At 41.0% G+C, this 24369-nt stretch overlaps 2 protein-coding genes across 2 annotated transcripts in view; one reads left to right on the top strand and one right to left on the bottom strand.

The window, feature by feature from the left end:
- The window catches only part of col2a1b (collagen, type II, alpha 1b), a gene marked incomplete at its 5' end in the record, with an annotated part of 45092 nt that extends 28915 nt beyond the window's left edge, over window positions 1-16177 (top strand). The window contains 25 exons of the mRNA XM_079156896.1: window positions 383-436; window positions 648-701; window positions 1131-1175; window positions 1264-1362; window positions 3901-4008; window positions 4205-4258; window positions 4458-4511; window positions 4741-4794; window positions 4965-5018; window positions 6628-6735; window positions 6888-6941; window positions 7028-7081; window positions 7701-7862; window positions 9016-9123; window positions 11372-11479; window positions 11751-11804; window positions 12202-12309; window positions 12853-12906; window positions 13126-13233; window positions 13374-13427; window positions 13550-13657; window positions 14073-14361; window positions 14778-14965; window positions 15317-15559; window positions 15797-16177. Coding sequence (XP_079013022.1) covers window positions 383-436; window positions 648-701; window positions 1131-1175; window positions 1264-1362; window positions 3901-4008; window positions 4205-4258; window positions 4458-4511; window positions 4741-4794; window positions 4965-5018; window positions 6628-6735; window positions 6888-6941; window positions 7028-7081; window positions 7701-7862; window positions 9016-9123; window positions 11372-11479; window positions 11751-11804; window positions 12202-12309; window positions 12853-12906; window positions 13126-13233; window positions 13374-13427; window positions 13550-13657; window positions 14073-14361; window positions 14778-14965; window positions 15317-15559; window positions 15797-15943 — 2523 coding nt within the window. The 3' untranslated portion in view covers window positions 15944-16177. The remainder of the gene's footprint in view (window positions 1-382; window positions 437-647; window positions 702-1130; window positions 1176-1263; window positions 1363-3900; window positions 4009-4204; window positions 4259-4457; window positions 4512-4740; window positions 4795-4964; window positions 5019-6627; window positions 6736-6887; window positions 6942-7027; window positions 7082-7700; window positions 7863-9015; window positions 9124-11371; window positions 11480-11750; window positions 11805-12201; window positions 12310-12852; window positions 12907-13125; window positions 13234-13373; window positions 13428-13549; window positions 13658-14072; window positions 14362-14777; window positions 14966-15316; window positions 15560-15796) is intronic.
- Window positions 16178-20661: 4484 nt separating this feature from the next.
- LOC306714756 (leucine-rich repeat-containing protein 3-like) lies at window positions 20662-21519 on the bottom strand (the record flags this gene model as incomplete). Its single annotated transcript, XM_079184884.1, has 1 exon — window positions 20662-21519. One exon carries the CDS (start codon window positions 21517-21519, stop codon window positions 20662-20664), a length of 858 nt encoding a protein of 285 aa, XP_079041010.1.
- Window positions 21520-24369: the final 2850 nt, after the last annotated feature.

Here is a 24369-nt window from a genome sequence, read left to right as displayed (position 1 = left end):
ACTGATATTATCTTTCCCCTTTTCTCCGTCTGAAGAAACCTTCGGTATCTCCATTTCCCAGACTGCCTCGACGACGATAGCTCTGTATGGACAGGGGGAAAAAAGTCCTTGACTCAAATGTCTGGACATTGTGAGACGGCATTACTGAAACACAGACTTTCAGCTTGTTTTAAAGTTTGTGTTTCAGTGCGCTAAATAAAAGAAAACTTTAGATGTAAGATGTAAAAGAAAAAAACCTAAATTATCCCTTTGTAGTGTACTTATATCAGAGATACATACATGACACATTTAGCTCAATGTTCCCACCATCTAAAACATCAAAGTTGAATGTGGTTTATGATCAATGTTGATAGTGATTATTGATGATGAATTATCTGTTTAGGGCCCTGCTGGAGAGAGAGGAGAGCAAGGACAGCCTGGTCCCTCAGGTTTCCAGGTGAGACTATCTGCTTAAATCTTTAACCTGAAATGGATTGTTAAAGTAAACGAAGCTGTTTCTCTAATTATGGCTACGCAAATCAACTGTTTTTCTTGCTTCGTAAATATTCCATCCTACCAACTTGTGCTGATTTATTGCTGTACATGCAATCGTTCTGACTCACTGTTGGTTTTTGCTTACATCTTTTGGGTTTCTCTTCTGTGCTCAGGGTCTGCCTGGACCTCCTGGCCCCCCTGGTGAGGGAGGCAAGCCTGGAGACCAGGTGAGTGCACCTTTTCGAGTGAAATATAGCTCAAAAAGTCACATTAACTTCAGTGAAAATACTAGAACTGTTCTGTCATAGGCTTTAAGAGCAGAGACCATAAAAGTAATTTGGTAGACGCTGTTATCCAAATGACTTCACACCACAGAGGCTCCTTTACTCGCAGCAGTATTTTTCTACTAAAGTGTTAACGGGGCATTGCTGTAAAAGAACAGGTATGCTCAGCCAACTTACCCTGTATGAATAAAGGTTCAATACAAATGAACAGAATTAAGCCCTTTCTCCACCATTTCAGTGATTTTGAGTTAGTAGTAGTAGTAGTAGTAGTACTTCTGAGTTGTAGCAGTTCCTCTTTTCAAGCATACCTGTCTTGATTTGTCATATACTGATCCTGTATATCTTTTCTTTGGACTCCTTTTCTCCTGTAAGGGTGTTCCTGGAGAGGGTGGAGCTGCTGGTGCTACTGGACCCAGAGTAAGTTGACAGTCCGTATTTAACTTTGCCAGTGTTTGACATATTGATTATCAGAAATGCCGCTGATTGTCCTCGTATTGCCGTTCAGGGTGAGCGTGGTTTCCCCGGAGAGAGAGGAGCTGCCGGCTCTCAGGGTCTGCAGGGACCTCGAGGTCTGCCTGGAACTCCTGGAACTGACGGACCCAAGGTGAGTCCAGCATTCGGCTTAAAACCAGGAGGAGACAGATTTTCAATCTTTAGCGCCTGAGGTGAACTCACACCACTGGCAAATAGTCTACTGTGGTACTATCGCCAGTACTTACTTATCACATGCAACAGCAGCAACAGTAACACCCTCAGGTGTTTGTGAGTTGAGCTCTGTTGACTACATTCAGTGTTTTTCCCCCCAAAAAAGGGTTTATTTGAGGTGGTAAGGCACCCAGATCCTGACATATCTTGCCTTATGGTTTTTAGTCAGTAGATGTTTGTATGGGGTTTGCTGTATAAAATAGAACCTCTGCTCAGTCTTTCTTCAATAAACATCAAAAGTGCTTTCATTTTGGGGAGTCTGATGGGTCCCAAGATGATTAACAGGATTGGAAAGAAGAAAAAGTATTTATACTTGTTCTTTTCAAACGTACTCCTATTATGCAACGTGTGAGAAGTAGACATTGCTTTGTTTTAGGTTGCCAACCATGACCCTAAACTTCCCTGGGGACCTTCGCTACGTGTAACTCCTCATCTCTTACAAATGCTGCCAAAAAGTACTTAAATCTCGAGGAATCACTGCCCTCATTTTTAAGAATGTTGAGAGTTTAATGTAAACAGATTGAAAAAAAATTGAGGCCATCTTGCAATTGCATCACACCAGCTGCGACGGCAAATCAGGCCAGGAGCATAAAGCGGGCCCTTGATCTTCAAACTCGACCTTTGTTTTGATCTCAGCTACAGTTTCGTGACTGAATCTTCCACGGTTGCAATGCTATCGCAGTAATAAAATATTTCCACAGACAGAAATCGAAACACCTGGCAAAGTACTCATAAGAGCCTCTGCTAGAGATGCCATTCAAACCTTTCCATACAAGATGCTATGATGAGTAGAATAACCGGTCAGAATGTCACCGGTGATTCAATTCAGGGCACAGGGATAAACTGAATGTAGGGGTTTAGGATTGGAGGAAGAGGCGTGTCTATATATAACATCACCATAATCCAAGTCAGACAAGAAGACGGCCTCAATAATTTCTATCGGACCTTGCTGACAAGTGGGTCAATGTGAAAATGTAAATGTAACTTTGTGATCCAGCCAGATACCAAGATATTTATACTCCGACACCCTCTCAATACTGTGTCCATTCAGTGTGCTGAAGTGTCCTTGAGCGAGACACTGAACCCCAAGTTTCTCCCCTGGTGCTTTACAGCAGCCCACTTCTCCTAATCACTATAAGCTGGATAGTGTACATTTACATAAAACAGACAAACAAAAAGAAAAAAAAGATTTGCAAGATTGGTTGGGTGCTGTGTTTTTGTATGATATTGCTGTATTACTATTGTAATGAGGATCTGCATGATTCAAGACTCCTTACCTGCATTCAAATACTACATTTAGTGAATTTGTAAAATGTGAGTATTTTAGAGAGAATTAAGATCTTCTCTACATTTCCAAACAACTGGTTGCTCAGCGTATTTCCAATAAAGCAATACAGTCAATTTCTTATCAGCCATCAACAAATTCCAGTCACTGCAGTAAGTCGTCATAACTGCACTGTGAGTATAGAGGAAGAGCTCACAGCAGCTGCAATTCTCCCTGATGGTTTGTTATCTGGTCAGATTTTAATCCCAGTTCATAGGCTTTATTTCCTTAAGGTCAGACAGTAGCGGATAGAGAGGATAAGGATTATAGAGCTGAGGTGATGGTGGCGATGGGGGAGGCACGAGGAGACAATCCGTAAATCTAAGAAAAATGAAGACCGACTCGTTGCAAGACACAAATTATACATTTTCCCCCTTCAATATAAATCCAGTTTGAATGTATTCACAGCCATCATTGAGGCTGTGTGAGCCCTGTGGTTACAACGTAATGACTGGAGAAAGGCAGCAGAGTTGGTGTTTGTGTGTCTGATCTCCAGTCTGAGGCTGCAGTAGAAAGCACTGCCGATAAGCCTGACAGCTTCTGACCAGGACTAGGCCTGCTGGAGCCACTTGTAAAAAAATGAAGCCTGCATTTCCCTCCGTTATCTTGGCTCTGATATGTGGAATAGAACATTGGTTTTGATAAAAGTCATTCTACTTGAAATACGGAATTAAATGTAAAATCAAAAGGAACATTTGGTATGAGAGTTTTTTCTTTGTGTACCATTGTTAGAATAATTAGTTGATTTTTTATCGTACACTTTAGTTAATTATATTTGGTCAGTAAAGTTGGAAAAAGTTTATTATAACCTGTGTCAGGTGAATAATATTACTATCAGCTGTTTTTATTCTTTCAGTCCTCTGGTACACTTGAACAGAGCGTGCCTAAACAAAGATGGCCGCTTGTCTCTTTTGTTGATAAGTAGAAGCCTTCTCACGCTGCAACAGCACCATTTTTGTGTTTCTGACTCATGTCCTAATAAACACAAAGTCTGAAAACAGTATGGCACCGTCATACATCTGTAGCAGGTACTACACACTGTCATTCAGTTTACAAAGACCCTGAAGTACCTTTTTCCGTCCATCCTCTTCATCTATTTCTGCTTTATAATAGGGAGCCATTGGACCTGGTGGAGCTGGTGGAGCACAAGGACCCCCTGGTCTGCAGGGTATGCCCGGAGAGAGAGGAGGTGCTGGCATTCCTGGACCCAAAGGAGACAGAGTAAGCCATGATGGGAAGAAAGTGTTGATGACAGAAAAGATTTTGTATTCATATTTATATCAATGTAATTCATTTAAAATGTATTTATATTAAGAAGACATATGTATTTATATTTGAATGAATGTATTCATTAAATAGTTTTGAAGTTTTGCCTATACCCCTGTAAGGTGACTGACTTGTATTTATATTCCCACAGGGTGACCTCGGAGAGAAAGGACCTGAAGGTGCTCCCGGCAAAGATGGTGGCCGAGTGAGTGACTGTCATTGTGATCATCGATACTTTCTCAGTGCGGCAGTAGTTCCACTCATGTCTTGAATAATAAATGTCTAGTTTTTGATATTTTGTTCTCACAAATGGGAACAGGAACTTTATGAGGGCTGGTATCAAAACAAAATGTTCATTCTCATGCCAAATGTTGTCATTAACCTTCTGCTGTTTCCTGTCACAGGGTCTCACTGGTCCCATTGGTCCTCCTGGTCCTGGTGGTCCCAATGGCGAGAAGGTGCTTGTTATATCATTTTAATTATCATATAGCTATTGGCAAGTTATCACTATAATATTTTCTCATAGAGGTTTTTGTTAAACATGGTGTTGAGTTGTACTTAAATGTCTGGCTGTACATCATTTCAAATGATTGTGTCAGTTCCAACTGTGTTTGTCTGCAATTCTGTCTGAACCCACTGTTCACAGCTCAGTGTGTGTTGCTGATGCTACTGTGTTTTCTTACTTAGGGTGAATCTGGTCCTGCTGGTCCTTCTGGAGCTCCTGGTACCCGTGGTGCTCCTGTAAGTGTCACAGAAACATCACTCAATAGTTTTTGTAAGATTTAACATGATAGGAATAAAAATGTAGCTGTCTCTGTTGAAGTTTTCAACAGATTTCGCTCACCTTCACTCAGCATTGCAGCCTAAACTAACCTCTGAGTGTGTGTTTCCTCTCTTCCTTCCTCTTTCAGGGGGACAGGGGTGAGACTGGACCTCCTGGGCCTGCTGGATTTGCTGGACCTCCTGTAAGTAACAATAGCAACACTGACCAACACTCAGCTCTGCAGACCCCTCAAGAGCATGACTCCAGGGTCAAAAACTCAGTGTCAGGACAAGTAGTCTACGGCCTTGTAGTTTTATTCTAGGACATGCTGGCAAGGTTAAGAAAGGTACAGCAATAAATATTGCAATTGAAATAAAAAAATTAAAAAAATAAAAAGACATAAAGTGTTAACCACCTGACCTTTTGTGACATTTATGTGAAAGATAGAAACTAAGAAATAGCATCAAACCAGCAGCTTGGCTTCTTACATAAAAAAAGTAGCACGCTTTAAAATCAACTAATTACACAAAGTCAGTAGTAGTAAAATATTGAGCGCAGCCATTATCAACTCCTCAAATATTGATTTAAAAAAGGATGTAACTAAAGAATCGGATTTATTCACAATGGATATACAACAGATAACCTCAACACCTTGATACAAATCAAATAATGTTGTCATGTGGTTATTTTATTCCCTACACTTAAAAAGTCATCTCATGTTTTGTTGCCTGGAAAATGAGCCGGCCAAAAGTGTCATGAGCGAGAGATGACAGACATTAACACAGCTTTTCTTGTTTCAAACCTCCCGTTTATTTCTTTTTTTTTCTAGAAACACTTTAGAAACACTAAAACCTCGGTTTTAGGCCTCTGTGACTCATTTTGTGTCTTGTCTACCTCAGTGTGTTACTCTGTGGAGAGAAATGAGTGTGTAGAGACAGTTGGAGGTCTTTGTATCACTTATCCATTTAGTTCCTCACAAAGGCTCCAGGCAGACATCAAATACATGTTTTTAATAAGCCGCATCATTACAAATGTATTTTCATCAATATTTCCATGGCAACACAATTTATCATACTTTCTTTTTTCTATTATTAATTATTTTGTGATAAATAACACTCCAAGGTGTCTAAATCATTTTAGGTTCACAGCTCACAGACTAACATCACAGCTCATCACCAACCAGACTGAAAACAGACAAAGTCTATGTAACCTTTGCGACACTTACACAATAATATTAGATGCAACAGTATCACTGGTAGAGAAGACTCATAACGTCAGTGAACCGACTCAGTAATAGCACTTTTAATAGCACAACTTTATTTTTTCAAAGTTTGCTATAATTAGCTACTATAAGCTACTGGTAACACCAGATCAAATACCTGTGTGTTTGACTTTTTATTTACAAGAAAAAAAATGTTATTTCTTCTTTCAAAAGTCACATAGTCTCACTTTAAAATGTTCATATTTGTTTATATCTGAGAGATAAAATCTCTTTAAGTCGTTTCTTTTTTCGTGCAATTAATTCGCACGTCAATTTCTTTTTATTATTTTTGCCATGAGGACTTTTACACAGAAAGCGATTATGTGCCGCGTCATTTTCCCGGAGTGAGGTTGCTTTTTTTGGAGCTGTCACATCATGACTAAAGGCATCTACCAGTCACGTTGTGTGGAACGAACATATACTTACTTTTAATGTACAACATCACAGAAGCTCTGTTGTCCAAACTGAGGCAGCAAACTTCATTACTCCTTCACAAGGAAGGACATACCAGGTCCACATTCATTCAACTCTTTCTGTCATTTTATTTCAGGGTTCTGACGGACAGCCAGGAATCAAGGGAGAGCAGGGAGAATCTGGACAGAAGGGTGACGCTGGGGCCCCTGGACCTCAAGGACCCTCTGGTGCCCCTGGACCTGCAGTGGGTGTTTTTCTGGACTTTGCCTAAGCCCTAAATAAATAAATTGTTCCAGTTTTTGGAACAAAATGTCAAAGCAGCTGAAAGTGTTTTGGAATAGATATCTATAAACCATAAAATAAATGTCAGACAGTAAAGTATCTTTTCTCTTCCAGGGTCCTACCGGTGTTTTTGGACCTAAAGGTGCCCGTGGTGCTCAGGGACCTCCTGTGAGTGAAGTTTTGAAAATATCTTTATCTTTAGCTGTTATGTCAGAGTATTTATGGCTTTGTCTAACGTAATCTTTCTCTTTCAGGGTGCCACTGGTTTCCCTGGTGCTGCCGGCCGAGTTGGACCCCCTGGTCCTAATGTAAGTTTACCACTACACGCAACATCAAACACATGGCTGGGTCCATAACCCTTCAATAGATAAATTAATATAGGACTCTGATATTGTCACAAATTTCCAAATAGTATGACTGTTAATTTCGCAGTATACCATATTTTTACACAGACTTCTAGAATAAATGTACTAAATTCAACCTTTATTATTTACTGTGGAGATAGTAGATGTATTATTCAGTCTCTGAATGAAATTGGGTACGGGGAAAGAAGAAGCAAGGTGCAGCAGAACAGATAAGGGAATGTTTTCTAAATGCCACCTGACTTATTGTCACCTAAGAAGCCTTTTTAATTTGCACCTGTAAAGCAGTTATTCTTGCCGTTTCTGCACATTCACGCAACCAAAACAGTATGTCTGACACAGCGGGAGTTGTTTTAGTTTGTTAAGAATATTTTTACAGACTTGCTAGAAGGAGGTGCATCATGCATGTGGTATCAAAAGTAACGTGCACAGTATAGAATAGTCCGCAATAATAGAAATCTGCAGGCTCTGTAAACATAATGCGTGCATGTATTACAATGTAATGTTGTTTCATGCATGCCATTTCATTTTGTGTACGTTAAGTCGTCCTCCTCACTTGTTCTAGGGTAATCCTGGACCTGCTGGTCCTGCCGGCCCATCCGGTAAAGATGGACCCAAGGGTGTGAGGGGAGATGGTGGACCCCCAGGCAGACAGGGTGACGCTGGCCTCCGTGGTCCAGCTGGAGCTGCTGGAGAGAAGGGAGATGCTGGAGAGGATGGTCCCTCTGTGAGTTTGTCATACGTTTAATCATACTCCTCCGTGTAAAACTCAAGACTCTTCTGGGCTTTTAGATAATCTTTAACTTCTTGACCTTGTAGTGCTTGAAATATCACTCCAATCCCTCCAGCACCCACATATTTAGCCACTCTAACTCTTCTCTCCAGACTGCACATCTCCTTGAACACCGTCAAGGTGAACACAGGTGTCCATTATATAAGAAAATGGTTACATGTGTTTGTTTTCTACTTTTCTGTCGACTTTTACGTAGCTCAGCCCAAAAAGCCAATTTCATCAGTAATGGACAGCAGCAGAGCACACTCTCCATTAATACACAGAGCTGTCAGTGTCCATCACTGACTCTAATAGCAGACCAAGACATATGACAGCACAGGCCAGCACAAGCCCAGTGACAGACTAATGACAGGACCCCAGGCTTTTACCTTGCACATACACACACACACACACACACACACACACACACACACACACACACACACACATGTCTTAAACACATGGCGAGCCCTGTCAAGATAATGACAGATCACAGATGACTGCATCGTCAAACATGAAGATAGCTGCTGTGTTGACACTCTTTCGATTTATAGATTACATATGAAATCTTGATCCACGCATCAACACATCCGAGATCAGGTCTCAGGTGTCACTTAGAGTTTATTGTGAGAATGAGGCAGAGTGGACTGTGGTGGTGAAAATGAAGTAGACCAGAGAGATGGATTTTGATCTGTGCTGCGGCAATTTGGGAGTTGTGAAATCTCAGTCGGAGGAAATGACATGAGATCTGTTACAGAACTTTAAAACGTAATCATATCTTTATCATAAATTTACGTTTTTACACTTCAGCTTTGGTACGGCTCAAATAAGCGGGACGTAATGTGTTAATCAGTGAGCTTTAGAGGAGTGAAAAAGCAAATTTACCAAAATATCCAACTATTCCGTTAAGATGCGTTTTCTTTTTTTTAAATGAATCTCTCAGAATTTCAAAGTTGGCCTGAAAAACCCAGTAGGTCTATTATAGTTGTATGTTGTGTCTTTAATTAAAAGATTATTATTTAAAACAAAAACACATAATTACATGATACCAAATGATTTGACTGCTGATACATCAAACACAAATTGATTCTCCTCTCTCCTCTCTCAGGGTCCCCTCGGTCCTTCAGGTCCTCAGGGTTTGGCTGGTCAGCGCGGTATCGTCGGTCTGCCCGGACAGCGTGGTGAGAGAGGTTTCCCTGGTCTGCCTGGACCTTCTGTAAGTAACATACTGTTTGCTTTATTCAATAACTTAATGTATGATTTAATGTGTTAGGGCTGCAATTTATTTTCATTATCGCTTAACATGTATTTTTTTCTACAATAATTCAATAAAATACAATAAAGTATTTATTTAGTCTATAAATGTCAGATAATGCCTGTAAAACAATTCCCAGAGCCCACGGTGGCAGCTTCAAATGGCTTGTTCTGTAGAAACACCTAATATATTCAGTTCATAATGATAGAGCTGAAACAATTAATCAATGAAATATTGACGCAAGACATCCAACTGATAGCGATTGATATGAATTGTCCTGATAATCGATTAATCACTTAAGTCATTTACAAGTTCAGCTACTTAATTATGCGTGTTTGCTGCTTTTCTTTGATTCTTTGATTGTAAATTGAAATGATGCAATTTAAGAAAACAAAAGTGTCTATTTGCTCGTCTTTTAGTTGGCAGATGAATTGATACTGAAAACATTCGATAGTTGCAGCCCAACACAATATTATAATATAGTAGGAATAGAGAAAAGAAGTCAGTCTTCACAGTTAAGAGACAGGAACTCACAAATATTTGACTCTTTTGCTTCGTGAAAGATTAACATATGATCAAAATTGTTTACGATTATGTGTCAATTAGCACTAGAGCTTAGTGCTACGATTCTCACTGCAATGTTTCTTGGTTGAAGGGAGGCTTAATAAACATTGGCTGGTCACCGCAGAGTTGTGTCCAACATGAGGTGTTTTCTCTTTCACTGCTGCGAGTGACATACTGCCAACTGCTAACCTTCAATAATAAAAAAATAGGCTGTTAAGTATACTTAGGACTCCTCCCTAAGAGCACAATGCCTAATGCTTTGTCACTCCGTACAAGAGAAAGAAGACACAGACAGACTCTGGACAGTCTGCTGTGGCCTAATTGGATCACAGTCACATCACGTCTTACATGAGAGCAGCCAGGACTTTTCTCCTGATGAACTGATTCTATTTGATGTACAGTACGACATGTGACAAGAAGGCTCTCCTGCTTACATCTCACACTATTTGACATGTGACATGAGCCACGTCCCCGACTTACAGCATGTCCTTACCATTAATTATTCATCAGTGCGCATGAAAGCGATGCCAAGAAGGAAGCGGTGATGCCAAAACTCACCCAGAAATGTTTCAAGCAGAGAATATGCTTTTAACAGTTTATGCGACATTCTGTAGTTTGAGCCTGTATTAATACCTGTATTTCTGGATCGAGGCATTATTTTGTGCCATGTTCTTTATCGTTACATTTTACAATAGTCATTCAAACACATCAATTCCGTTTTCAGAAATTGGTCTGGCAATCAGTTTTCAGGTCACTGATTGTCATCTGGCTTGGTCATGGATACATTAGCATTTGAAATGGGATGTGTAAGATATCAACATGAACCTTTCTAAAACCTGACTGGACAAACATACCCTTCCCCGAGCTGTGATTGGTCTTTGCCTCCAATCTGACCAAAATAAGTTTCTAAATAAGGGAGAAGATGAGGAGATTAGTAGCCCAAGCAGTTGCAAAATAATGCTGCATTTGAAAAGGTATTATTTGCATTTTATACCATCATTGAGCAGCATATTGGTTTATAAGTGTGTAGTGTACAGCTGTAGCTCTTTTCATTGATGATCTGGGAAATATTGACAAAAAAACAGTTTCTAAATCAGTTTGTGGAGACAAGAAGGCCAAGCAGCTGCAAAACACATGATGCCTTTAAATATCTGAACCACAGCTGTTCAACTGGTTTTGTTTCTGGTCTAATTGGTTGTTTTAATTGTGCAGCAAAACCAGAGCTTTCAAGATGTAAACTGACTGTGTGAACATCTAAATTTATGCTAATTGGATTGTTGTCATTGTGGGTAAAAAAACCTCTGAAATGGATTTCGACCGTTAAATTTGAAAGCTGTCCTGTTAGAGTATTGTTAATTATTTAGCAGGTCTTTATGATAGTCACTGCTGATTTTATAGAATACAACAAATCAAAATGTTTAAATAAAAGCATGTCCTGATGTTCACCTGAGAATATCTGATTTAGACTTCAAGGCCATTATCAGCCTGATATATCATTGCGATGCGATGGGTGATTTAACCTCAGCTAAAAAAACAGAGATTCACTGAATATATAATGACAGAAGTGTGAGTGAACGTGCCAGTGGACAAAATTACACAACGAGTTGTAAGTGTGGTAATGAGTCCTCCTCGTCTCTCCTTTCAGGGTGAGCCCGGAAAGCAGGGAGCCCCTGGTGGCAGTGGAGACCGCGGACCCCCTGGACCTGTTGGACCACCTGGACTTACTGGACCTGCAGGAGAGCCTGGCAGAGAGGTGAGAGAGTGGTCAACACACAGCATGTGCGTGTTTAGATTCATATCTGCCACATTGTATTTAGTCTGTTCATGTCCTATGACTGGAGGCCAAGTCGATTAAAATTAAATTAATCACTATTTGCATCATGTATACATTTGCATTGTGTATACTCTGTGTCATCAATGGGTTTTGTTGGAGCACTGTTCATTATGCAGCTGATCAGTATTCAATAGGACATCTGGCTTGGTGGAGATGGAAGTTATTAAAAATAAATATTGTCCTCTGACAGGGCAACGCTGGATCTGATGGACCTCCTGGTAGAGATGGTTCTACTGGAATCAAGGTGAGAAAAACACACATACCCGCTACATAAGATACATAAATCAAATCCTCTGTGTTGTAGGATACTGTACCTGTACTGTGTTGTCAGTTTTCAAATATGCTATTCCTCAGTTTGGGATACACTTTTATTCTTAATGTGTTGCAAATCTGGTGAAATTTGAATTGCATTAGTGACAGGAACAGATTTGCAATCTCAGTATGTATGTGCACAAAGAAAATTAACTCTACAATATTATTGATTATTATGGTTATTTATATGATCATTTGATGATTTTTATAATAATAATAATTATTATTATCTCAACCTTTCCAAATACAGCCAAGACTAAAGGTAGACAGCAATAATCTGTACAGTGTGTGCTATAGGCAGCTTTCCTCACATGACCTTTCTGCTGCAGGGTGATCGTGGTACCACTGGTCCTGCTGGTGCTTCTGGTGCTCCAGGCGCTCCTGGTGCTACCGGCCCAGTTGGTCCCACCGGCAAACAGGGAGACAGAGGAGAGTCTGTGAGTAGTGCCTCCAACACTAGTGACATTGTCTTTAAAAAAAAACAGTGATGTTGTCTCAAGTGTAAAGTTTGTTTCTCACTATGTGAAGAGCAGCATCATTTATAAAAGATGTATATTGTAGAAACCTGCAAGTGGTACAGAGGAGGCCCTTTGGTTAAAGTGAAAAAATAACCTTGATGTTTTATTTTTCTCATTTACAGCATTTATTTAGTGCATTTCCAGATTCTGTATTATTATAAAATGATTTTCTCCTTAAATACATCTTTATTACAAAATGATCTTAATCTTTTTCCAGCGGGCATATTTAACCTTTCTGTAGTGACCTGAATGCTGAATAAAGACAACAAAGTTACAGTATTTTTTTAACGCACAAAAAAATAAACGACAGTAACAATCCACGAATATTTACAATTTATCTTAACATGTGTTAATGTTAACTGATAATATCACAGTAAATGGGAGCTGTCTGATCAAAGCAGTGCTCTAGTCATTTATGTTTGAACTAGAACATCACAACATTCTTTTGTTCTTCTTTCACAGGGTGCACAAGGACCTTCTGGACCGTCAGGACCTGCTGGAGCCAGAGGAATGCCTGTATGTGACTTTACAAACATCAACACAACTACCTGCACGCACAGTTTTGAGTTATTTAATATTTAACAATTTAACAAAATGAGTGTATCTATTGCAAGAGTGAAATTGAGCCTTGAATGTCTTTTCTTGAAATGTTGGTGAAATGCTGCATTTATTACACTATGGCTTCTAGAAAACCAAACATTTTCCCTGATTAGGTTGTTGTCCACTTTTTCTCAGGGACCCCAAGGACCCCGTGGTGACAAGGGTGATGGTGGAGAGTCTGGTGAGAGAGGACAGAAGGGACACAGAGGCTTCACTGGTCTGCAGGGTCTGCCTGGACCTCCGGTAAGCATTAATTATAAGCATTGAACATTGTTATAATTAAGAATTATTGTTATAAAATGGTGGTAAAGTACTAAGGTTGTCTTAAACATGTTGAATGCTGCAGAAACCCTGATGTATGAATGTAATCATTATCTGATAAGGGTCAATCTGGAGACCAGGGTGCTACTGGACCTGCTGGACCTTCTGGACAAAGAGTGAGTACTGAAGCTGCCAAAATATTGGGAATATCACTTTGAATTCAAAGACAAATGAAGTACATTTCCTCACATGCAGTGTCTTTAGTGCCTAACATCAACATCTCCTTATGTGTATATAGGGACCACCTGGACCTGTTGGCCCCAGTGGAAAGGATGGTGGAAACGGTCTGCCAGGACCAATTGGACCCCCCGGACCACGTGGTCGTGGTGGAGAGACCGGTCCCTCTGTGAGTACCCCACGAGAACTGTTACATTGATCTTCCTCTGAACATTTGAACAGGCTAAAAATACCTTTTACAATTGTGCACAATATGTTACACATATTTTACATGCAAGTGACCATTTATTGAGGAATTCACAAGCTCTCAGAATTGGATAATATTGATGTTGAGAATCTGTGAAATAGCAAAATTAAAAAAAAAAAGTCCTAGACTAGAAATCAGGTTGCAGAACAGACTGCAGCGTTTCCTGAACCCATTGTGGGAAATGAGGGGGGACTTTTGTAATCTGAATGAAGAAGGAAGAATAATGCGACATCTGTGAGAAATGAGACTACAAAAAGTGGAGTAATGACTAGAAAAAAAAAAGATATGCTGTGTAGTGCCAAATGTAACCCTTCCTTCTTTCTCCTTTCCGTCTCAGGGTCCTGCTGGAAACCCCGGACCCCCCGGTCTCCCTGGTCCCCCTGGCCCAGGCATTGACATGTCCGCCTTCGCTGGTCTTGGTCAGATTGAAAAGTCCCCTGATCCTCTCAGGTACATGAGGGCCGACCAGGCTTCAGGAAACCTCCGTCAGCACGATGCTGAGGTCGACGCCACTCTCAAATCTCTCAACAACCAGATTGAGAACATCCGCAGCCCGGAGGGATCCAGGAAGAACCCGTCTCGCACCTGCAGAGACCTGAAGCTCTGCCATCCTGACTGGAAGAGCGGTGAGTGACACAGAGAGAAATTGGTCAAATTGGGGTGAGATGATGAAGTAGGCATAAGCTAGGGGACATTTTGCGTTGGCAGCTCAAGTTTTGTGGAGTAAAAATGTAGGTTAAAAATTGTTAGTATAGCCTGGTCTGCAGCTTCGATGTCACAGTGCTACAGTGACTACTGACATCAGAAAGCGTAAAAAAAAACTCTATGAGCATCGACCGGTTCAGCCAGGAATGATTTGGCCGTCTTCTCAAACTTCCCAGTTGCCAGTCCGCCCCTGTCTGGTACTGTTTGGATGTGGCTAATTCAGAGTCTGTTTTTGAAAATGTCACAATATACAATTTCAACAATTATCAGCTTTTTACGCAGGAAAAGACTGGGCATAATATGAAGCTGATGTGTTTTTCTTTTGTTCTTCCTGTAGGAGACTACTGGATTGATCCCAATCAGGGCTGCACCATTGATGCAATCAAGGTCTTCTGCGACATGGAGACAGGAGAGTCCTGCGTCAAATCCAAGCCTGCCAGCATCCCTCGCAAGAACTGGTGGTCCAGCAAGAGCAAGGACCGCAAACATGTCTGGTTCGGAGAGACAATGAACGGAGGATTCCACGTAAGTGGCACCATGTTGTTGTTTTTTATCTACATACCAGCCTCTATTGTTAGTAATGTAATGAAATCAGGCTGACTTTTTGACATTAGCATCTTTTGGAAATGTGGCTTAAGTCTTTTTCATAAAAATAAATCAGGGAATGTTTTCAATTTTGATTATCAGCCTCTCACCCAATGTGTGTTGGGATAAGCGCTAGCCAAGTGTAGGTAACAATTTCTATTTAAAAAAAAACATAATCCTTACTCGTGTTGTGGAGCAGTTCAAATAATCAAAAAACTTGCAACAGCCATAAGAGCAGAGACATTAACTGGTATTTAACACTTCCTCTTCCTTTCCTGTGGCCCAATGCAGTTCAGCTATGGTGACGACAGCCTGGCAGCCAACACTGCTGCCATTCAGATGACTTTCCTGAGACTGCTGTCCACCGAGGCTTCTCAAAACATCACCTACCACTGTAAGAACAGCGTGGCCTACATGGACGCCTCAACGGGCAACCTGAAGAAGGCCGTTCTGCTGCAGGGCTCCAACGACGTGGAGATCAGAGCCGAGGGCAACAGCCGCTTCACTTACAGCGTGATGGAGGACGGTTGCACGGTAAGACTGGACAGATTAAACACAAATGGACAGTACACACAATATTTCATGTAAATACACATGCATGTGATGAATCAGAACATTATATAATAAAGGCGGATATGGTCACGATTGATGAGGCACTGTCTTTCTTACTCTGTGGTGTTCAGTCACCTCACCTAGCCAATCTTACACTCTGCAATTTTGGAAAAGGTCATAGGTCATTTAACAGCCAATGTGATTTTTCCCTCTGCACAGAAACACACGGGACAGTGGGGCAAGACAGTGATGGAATACAGATCGCAGAAGACCTCTCGTCTGCCCATTGTAGACATTGCCCCCATGGATATTGGAGGATCAGACCAGGAGTTCGGAGTCGAAGTCGGGGCAGTCTGCTTCTTGTAAAGAACGAGTGATCGAAAAAGAAGAGAGAGAGAGAGAGAAGAAGTGGGAATTTGAAAGAAATCAAATGAAAGAGGAGCACACTTCAGATAAAGAAGGAGAGAAAAAGAAAAATCAAGACACTTTTTTAAATGGGACTTTTTTTCTAAGTAAAAAGTGCTTTTTCCAAGTCGAACTAGGATATCTGCACTGAATGGCACCAGCAACTGTCATCTGTGATTCATCCAGCATTGTCACCCCCCCTCCCCTATGGACACCCATCCCTCCCCCAAAAGCCCCCACTTCACCCTGGGTGGACAGCAACCCCCAACCACCACCTGACCCACCTCATGAACAAGATGGAGGAAGTATGAGGAGAGTACGGGAACATACCAGGGAACTAGAGAGAGAAAAATGTGTTGGTGTTATTTATTTATTGTTTAGGTTTGGGTCCCAGGTGTGGTAGGACTGAGTTTATTGCTAAGTAATAAAAAGCCCACTTACAAATATTTAACAAATAACCATATCCACCAACTTCCTCTCCTACTTCCTCCTCTTTTCTAATCACCCCATCACTCCTGTACCATATCCACTAAAGCACACATATCTCTTTGAAACCAAAAATCTAGCTACATAGAAAGTGCAGTTGTTCCTATTTCTACCACCACAGTGTGTATCAAAAAGTTACTGTGTATTATAATAAAAGTCAATGGTGCTATTGTTGTAAAACAGTCTGTATTTTTTAAACGACCAGATACTCATATGTAGTGACTTGTATATATGTATATATACAGTATGTATATGTGTGTATACATATATACAGTTTCTCAGAGAGAGCAGCTCCCACTGGGATTTTGGATTTCATGGTGATAAATGTCCCCGCCTCGCCGCTCCCGCCTGCTTCAACTCTTTTATGGAAACAAACATGCCCATGATGGCGTTTGACAATCAAGGCACGTCCAATTTGGAGTTAATACTGAGTTTAATTTTCTTTTTAGTTTTGTTTTGATAAAAGCTACCTCACACAAAAAAAAACACATCTCAAATCAAACTGAGGCTTTCTCCCCCTGAAGCTTTGTATACAAAACCCTAGAATTTAGTATATCAATATGACCAAAAGAAGCTTGGTCATAGAAGCCCAGTCTGCTGCCCCCCAATTTGTTGTGACTTTGACCCCCATCCCTCTCTACTTCCTCCCATCAGTCCCCTCACACGGGGAGTGCCCTCTGCCTCGGCGTGCGTAGACGTAGACACACACACACACACACACACACACACACACATGGTTCAAGAGATTCGGGGTGTTTTTGACTTTGTTGCACCAGTTCTACCGCCAGCGCAGAGGGCTCGTTTGTGTGAGGTTGTGTATATTTCTTATTATTAATAATAGTATTATTATTAATAATAATAGCATTATTATATTATTATTATTATTATGATCATGACTTGTTTTTGTTACGTTTTAATTAATGTAAATTGGAAATAAAAGACAAAACCAAGAAACAGGCTGAAGTTGCTTTTTATTTGTATCCCCCGTGTTGAAAAAGCTGGGGTAGTACTGTGGTTTTGTCTCTTCCCCAAGGAAAACTAAGTCACACCTAAACATTTCACTTTGTCCTGGTGCCACTTTGTGTTTTTGTGGTGGTGGAATAAATGCGGGGGCCATTTTGTTTTTGTTGATGGAAATGTGTGGAAACCAAAAACACCAAAAATGGAAAAAAGGATGAATTTTCCCATCATGTACTTTTATATGTGTAAAATAGTTTTTCTATCATTTCCTTTAGTTGTAACGCATGGTAGAAATAGGAAACACTGCCAACAGTTCTTTCTGTGAATTGATGTCTTTCTGTTCTTCTGTTGAATCTCTTTATCTTCTTGCCTTTTGTTTTTTCAACCTACAGTAGCAATAAAATGTAGAAGCATTTTTTGGAACAAAGTCGAGCAACGTTTCTTTTATTTTTACATACTTTGTTTTTCTTTTCTTAAAATCACTTTTTGATAGATCACTTATTCAATGAAATGGTTTCCGATCTATGACTTCATCGTTGTTTGAATAATTATTGGCAAACAAAAGTAATCACTGTGACAGAAATACATCACCAATAAAAAAAGAAAGTACAAAAAAAAGTAGTAAAATTCACAGAGGGCATGCTTGGTTCTTGAGTTTCGGGTTGTCTGCATCAATTCACCTTATTGAGCCAGATTAGAGCTGCATGGGGAAACTGAACTCTTGACACATCAACAGTAGATGTAGGATTTGTGACAGACAGGTAACATTCAGAGGAGTATGTCAAGCTACACCACAGGGCTTCACAGTCTGTCACAGACAGACAGAGCAAATATCAAACTTCTTATTCTAATCTTTCAGCCTGTGGTCTACCCAAGACTGGGTTTTAAGATGGACCAGTTATCAAAACAACATCCATATTGTTCTTCTCAAAGTTTACTGATGCTAGCTCTAATTCACAGTATTTCTTCATGATGAACAACAACACAAACTTCCACATTTAGCACATTACATTACACAGAAAGTTGTCTTATTCTAGGTTTCGGTTCAGCTCTTACCATTTTTCCAACCCAATTGTTAGATTAAATGGGGCACAGTAATGTTTTATTACATCTATAAATTCTTAGTAGGTCGTAATTGTACACTTGACACATGGACACATGAATAAGAACCTGCGAGGCTGCACTTAGGCACAGTGGTGTTTGAGCTAAATGCTAACGCCAGCATGCTTACATGCTCACAATGACAATAGACTGATGTTTAGCAGGTATAATGTTCACCATGATCGTTAACCTCACTGTTGTTAACCACCTTAGTTTACAAGTAAACATGCTAACATTTGCTAGCAAAAAACACAAAGTAGCCTACAGGTGAGGTGATGGGAATGTTATTGGCTTTGCGGATTTGGTCTCAAACCAAAGTAAAGGACAAATACAAATGTTGACCTAATGATGCTAAACAATTAGGTGAACATCAAAGTTATTGTCTCCACCAAATGTCATCATAATCCATCCAATAATTGTTGACTAACAGACCAACATTGTCATTCCTAGAGCCACACTGCTAGCATGGCTAAAAACATCCTCTTACACCAGTGAACCTATTTGGCTTGTGACCCCTTAAACAAACACAGTAATGGCTGCTTCAGACCCCCCTACAATCTGTTACATAGACAATATCTGCTCAACCAAAGAGCGATTTGGCGCCACGGCTTAAGTGATCCAATCACAAGATTGTCTTATTTCCCTTTGTTTTTTATGCCTTGAAAATAATAGAAAATAAACTATAGAAGCACCTAAAGTTACCACAACATGAAAGGAAAAGTAAACCTATTGTGTGCGGTAACATTGTTTTGTTTTTTCTGCTTTAATATCCTGTCAATAATCTCATGAACCCTTCAAATTCAATTAGCGAGTTCTTGCTGGTAACCGCTGCCCTAAACACCCATCAGATTTCAAGAGGCCTTTTAGTTTCCATATGTACAAGTGAATTCATTAACCAATCAATCCACCCTCCCCTCAGAGAATAATGCTCCACATTTTGCCACAGTATATAGAAACTAAAGTGAAATTAAAACAAGATGGCCGTGAATCCAGTAAGGGTTTGTTCCATATTAAGTGCATGTTCAGTATACATTTAAGGCATGGAATTAATCTTAATATTGCAGTCATTTAAATGTACTAACTGAGAAAATTATTATATTTATTATCAAAGTATTTTGCCTTTTTTTACAGTGGCTTGAAAAAAAATCAATTATGATGAAGCCTAAACTATAAATGGGAGACAGAACAATTTGTATACTGCAATCATTGCAGAGAGAATGGAAAAGCAGGACTCAAGAGATTAATTAAAGCTAAACGAACAGCTTCTCTCAGGATAAATGGCTACACTAATCTCATTTATGACAATGATTCATTTCTAAATCTGGCTGGGATTTCTTTGTACCAATCAGTGGACACTGAGCTGTGTGTACACTTGGCCGTCCAGATATTTTAGAGCTGATTGCTGCAGCTTGTACACAAAACAGTTCACCTCCAGCTCTAATGGCTTTGTGACAGTAAATTTAGATCAGCAGTTCTCCACTGGCACGGAAAACACTGGCTTTGTGGCCTTGTATTGGGACAGGCTTAAATAGCATCTGTGCAAAATCAATGTTATCCAAGGGAAAATGGCCTCTTTCAAGGCACAAAAGCTCACAGAAAAATGAAACAGGCAATTAGATGCCTGTTTCATTTGAGTTCGCACACTTCTTCAACCTGGTACACACACTTCCACTGATTAGTGGCTTTCAAGTCTTCATGAAGGGTCAGTTGGTCAAAGACTCTTAATTAGAGCTTAATGAAAGATACAAGACCACAGTATGAGGCATGGTGGGTGAAGAAAAGAGAAGGAAAGAGGGACTACAGAGGGCGATAGAAGGTTATAAAGTTCAAAGAATTGTCTTTCTTTGTTATAGCTTCTGCTGCACTTTTACTTTTTTCAGTTTCCACTCTTTTCTCTCAGTTGAAATGGTAGAATGTACACAAATATGCATAAATATTAGGAAAAACATGGTAGAGGGGCTCAGTTGTAACAAATATAAAGAAATATCACAAAGCACAGCTGTAAAAGGTTTGTTTCCTCTGGATCAGCATCTTCCAGTAACTCCACACAGCATTCTTATATTTATCAGTATAGTTCTTCTTGAAAAACCCATTTGCCTATTGTTCCATTTAAATAACAGCCTAGCAGGAGTTCAGAAACCAGTGCTCAGAGTATCTGTCTCTGTGGGGGTCTTGCGTGGGCTGGGCAAACTCTTCAGGTACTCCAAATGCCTGCGAGCCTCGGCTTGGTTCTGCCTCACATAGTACACTACATACACTATGACCATGAAGAACCATACAAACATAGTCACCAGCATTGCTACATCAGTGGTTTTCCTCTGCAGGCTGCAGAAATTCACCCCGGAGTCCAACAGTTTGACCAGCGGTTGACCAGCGTTCTCGCCCTGCGACCCCGGGTCCTCCCACCTGCTACCCTCGCCCACCCCCCTCATAGAGCTCTCACACACGATCCCATTCACTGTCTCCGGCTCTAGGTTCAGAGTCTCCATCAACTCCTGAAGGGCGCAGTCACAGTGCCACGGGTTGTGGTAGAGGCGCGTCTTTGCACGAGTAGAGCCAAACTCCTCCCTGCTGGCCTGACTCAGCTGGTTGTGCGAGAGGTCCAGCAGGCGCAGCTCCGGGCCCAGATGCCGCAGGGCCCCCGAGGCGAGCGAATCGATGCGGTTGTGGGACAGGTACAGGTCACGCAGGTGGACCAGGTTGCTGAAGGCACTCTCGGGGATGTTTCGGATGTAGTTGCGTTCCAGGTGGAGGGAGACAGTTTCCGGCGGGATCCCCTCTGGGATCTCCCGCAGGCCTGCGTCCGAGCACAGAACCGTGGCTGTGTCCCAGGCGCAGTGGCAGCTGTCCGGGCACCGAGGGGACGCTTGGCCCCACAGAGTTGAGAACAAGAGCGAGACGCGCAGCCATGAATGAAGATCCACTCCTTTTCCCCTCCGTCTCCTTCCACTGACACTGGTACATCTCTCCTCACACCAGCCTGTGCACATCGCCTCACCATAGCCCCCTTACACACACCAGGTCCTAATCTCACACACACTCACTCACACCGGGAGGATCTGACAGATTGAGAGAAAAAAATAAGGGTCAAAGATGACTGTGTGTGTGTGTCTCTCTTTACAAACACATGCAACCAGGAATGAATACTGACAGGAGAGATTATCATGATGGGGAGGAGTAGAAGGAGGAGGAAAGGAGATGGTCAATGAAATAAGCCCGGTCTATGTGATGAATACGCTCCTGCGTGGAGATTTATAGGACATTGTCATATACAAATACCAAAACATGTAAGAGGAGAACCATTTCTGAGCAACAAAACCATGCCTTGTTATTCACAGCAGTAATGACGTTTGAATTGATCGAAACAGCTCTTATATTTCTGCAACAAAAGGACATAAATCATCATTACTACCCTTCTGCTTTTGTGTGTCTCCAATTCCAAACCGGAGGAAAGGCATCACATTAGACTCATCTATGCGTGTTCATCTCATTTATCCCTCTATTTATTTTCCCATGATGAAATAGCCCTTTAATCATATTCCATCAGCCCCCGTTGATTCCATGGCTGGAGATAGAGCGGACTGTAGGGATGGAGGATGGAAAGGGGGAGGGATCGATAGCCCAAGTATTGCCTGTTACACTATGAATGGCAAGAACATCAATCTTGCCTGTGTCCCACAGTGTCAATAAGTGACAAAAAAAAAAAAGCCAGCAGTGGTCTGGGTGTTTGCATCTGCTCAGTACTCCCGCAGTGAGGAGGCTAAGGTATAGACTCTCAGCTCTGCATCCCAAAACCACTGGAGAACACATTACAGGTGTTATGTGTTTTAGAGCCGCCCAGACTCATCTGCTCAGTTTTTTTTTTATCTGCTGTATTTAATCCAGACAATCCAATTAAGTGTGACTTGTTTTCTTGAGACAAGTACAGCCGTATGATTGTTCTTGATCACAATACACTCTGTGAATTTGATTAAAAGACCATCCTCTTAAATGTCAAGCACGTTCTGCTCTCTCCCATGTCTTTATAATAGTATCAAAACTGTCACGTGCCTCCTTTCTCCTACACAGACTAACAGTGGCCTAGATATGGTCGATAGAAGTGATTTGACTGACAGCCATGTCCATCAACTGTCGTATGAGCAGAGGTGAGGATTTAGTTCGCCACTCATTAACCGCTCCGTTATTAACATAGGCTACTGAATGCAGCTGCATACAGATCCCCAATTAGGAAACATAATCATCGGCTGCATAATTCTGAATGGGAATGAGAAAGGTTGAAAGACGGGGACGGAAGGACTCACAAAGCAATAGAAGGCATGTGGTTACAGCTGATGACTGCCGTTTCCAATTATTTTAATATCCCTTATTGTTTGTTAAAGTAAAGGTAATCATTTAAATGTAATTATGCAGAGACTCGCTGAGTTCATCGCCAGTATTTTATGATATTGACCTGCATTGACGGCTTAACATTTCATTTTTAACTATTAATAACATTAATCTGGGGGTGAAACGGATCAACTGGACTATCGGAAGGCATGAACCCTATAAACAGATTGTATTGCTTCATGCAAGCAAACAAACACATCGTTTTAGACATTTTTGAAGCATATAAATTAAGTTAAAGAACGTTGTTCGCCTCGTCAGGTTGCTATTAAAAAGTTTATGCAAATAAAAAAAAAGAGAAATCCACGACGACAACCGACTGCATCGACGATATGCTCACTAATTATTCCCCCAGAGGCATTATAACAACAATACACTATTTACTGGTTCTATATGCGGGCAAACAGATTTATAAAAACTTACCTGCGGTTTCTTGTAAAGTTTGAGATCCAGAAAACGGATATGGATGTTTTTTTAGACTCCCTTTGCAGTTTTTCTTCGGATTTCTCCCGACGGCAGATTAAACATCATCTTCTCCTGCTCCTAACTGTTTTGGAACTATGTGAAGAGCATCAGTGGATCCGTGGTTTGTCGCCTGCAGACGGCTTCATCCCTGCCTGTTGTAATCGAGGGTAGTTATAGCAACAAAGATGTGGGGCAATCGCTCTCTCTCTCTCTCTCGCTGTGTGTGTGTGTGTGTGTGTGTGTGTGTGTGTGTGTGTGTGTGTGTGTGTGTGTGTGTGAGACAAACGTGAGGTGTCTCACCATAAGTCCTTCCTCACTATAGATGGCATCAGTCTCCAGGATTTCTGAGAAGACATTGGTTATACCTCCATCTGAGACATTAACTTAATTATATATACCTAACAACATTAAAGGGAAGATGTGCTCATCTCTTATTTTTCCAGGCTATTGGAGGTCACATAGAAAGAGATTTTAATCCATCACTCCAAAGACTTCCAACATGTAAATGCTCTGCAATGCATGCATGCATGAACACAGGAGCGGTTGGACCGAAGGCAACCTTAAGACCCACTCACTCTTACCAGGATCAGATTTCCATATAATTAACAACATCCACACAAACACACACAGTGATGCAGGTTTACTCGCAGGACGAGTGCCCTGCTCTCTCTCTTTTCTATTATAGGCAGCAGAAAATATCTGCCCCTCTACAGGAGAGCCCTCGGGGGGGGGGGGGGGGGGGGGGGGGGGGGACGAGTCTGACAGCCATGATGGCAACTTGTATCCCACCTCTGCCTCCTCAGCCTGTCCTGCTCCTATCAAACCTGCTCAAAACTATGACATATCCACTCCAGACAAACACAATAAAGAAAGCTGCAAGTATAATTTACATGCAGCTGCATTTCTGTGAATGTTTTGCCTAAAAAAAGATGACACTCTGTCCATCTCTTTACAAACACACACAACCAGAATGAACACTGACAGGGGAGATT

The sequence above is a fragment of the Pholis gunnellus genome (assembly GCF_910591455.1).
Source record: "Pholis gunnellus genome assembly, chromosome: 3".
NCBI lineage: Eukaryota > Metazoa > Chordata > Actinopteri > Perciformes > Pholidae > Pholis > Pholis gunnellus.
Note: the sequence above shows the minus strand (reverse complement) of the source record. Positions and strands in the feature narration are given on the sequence as shown.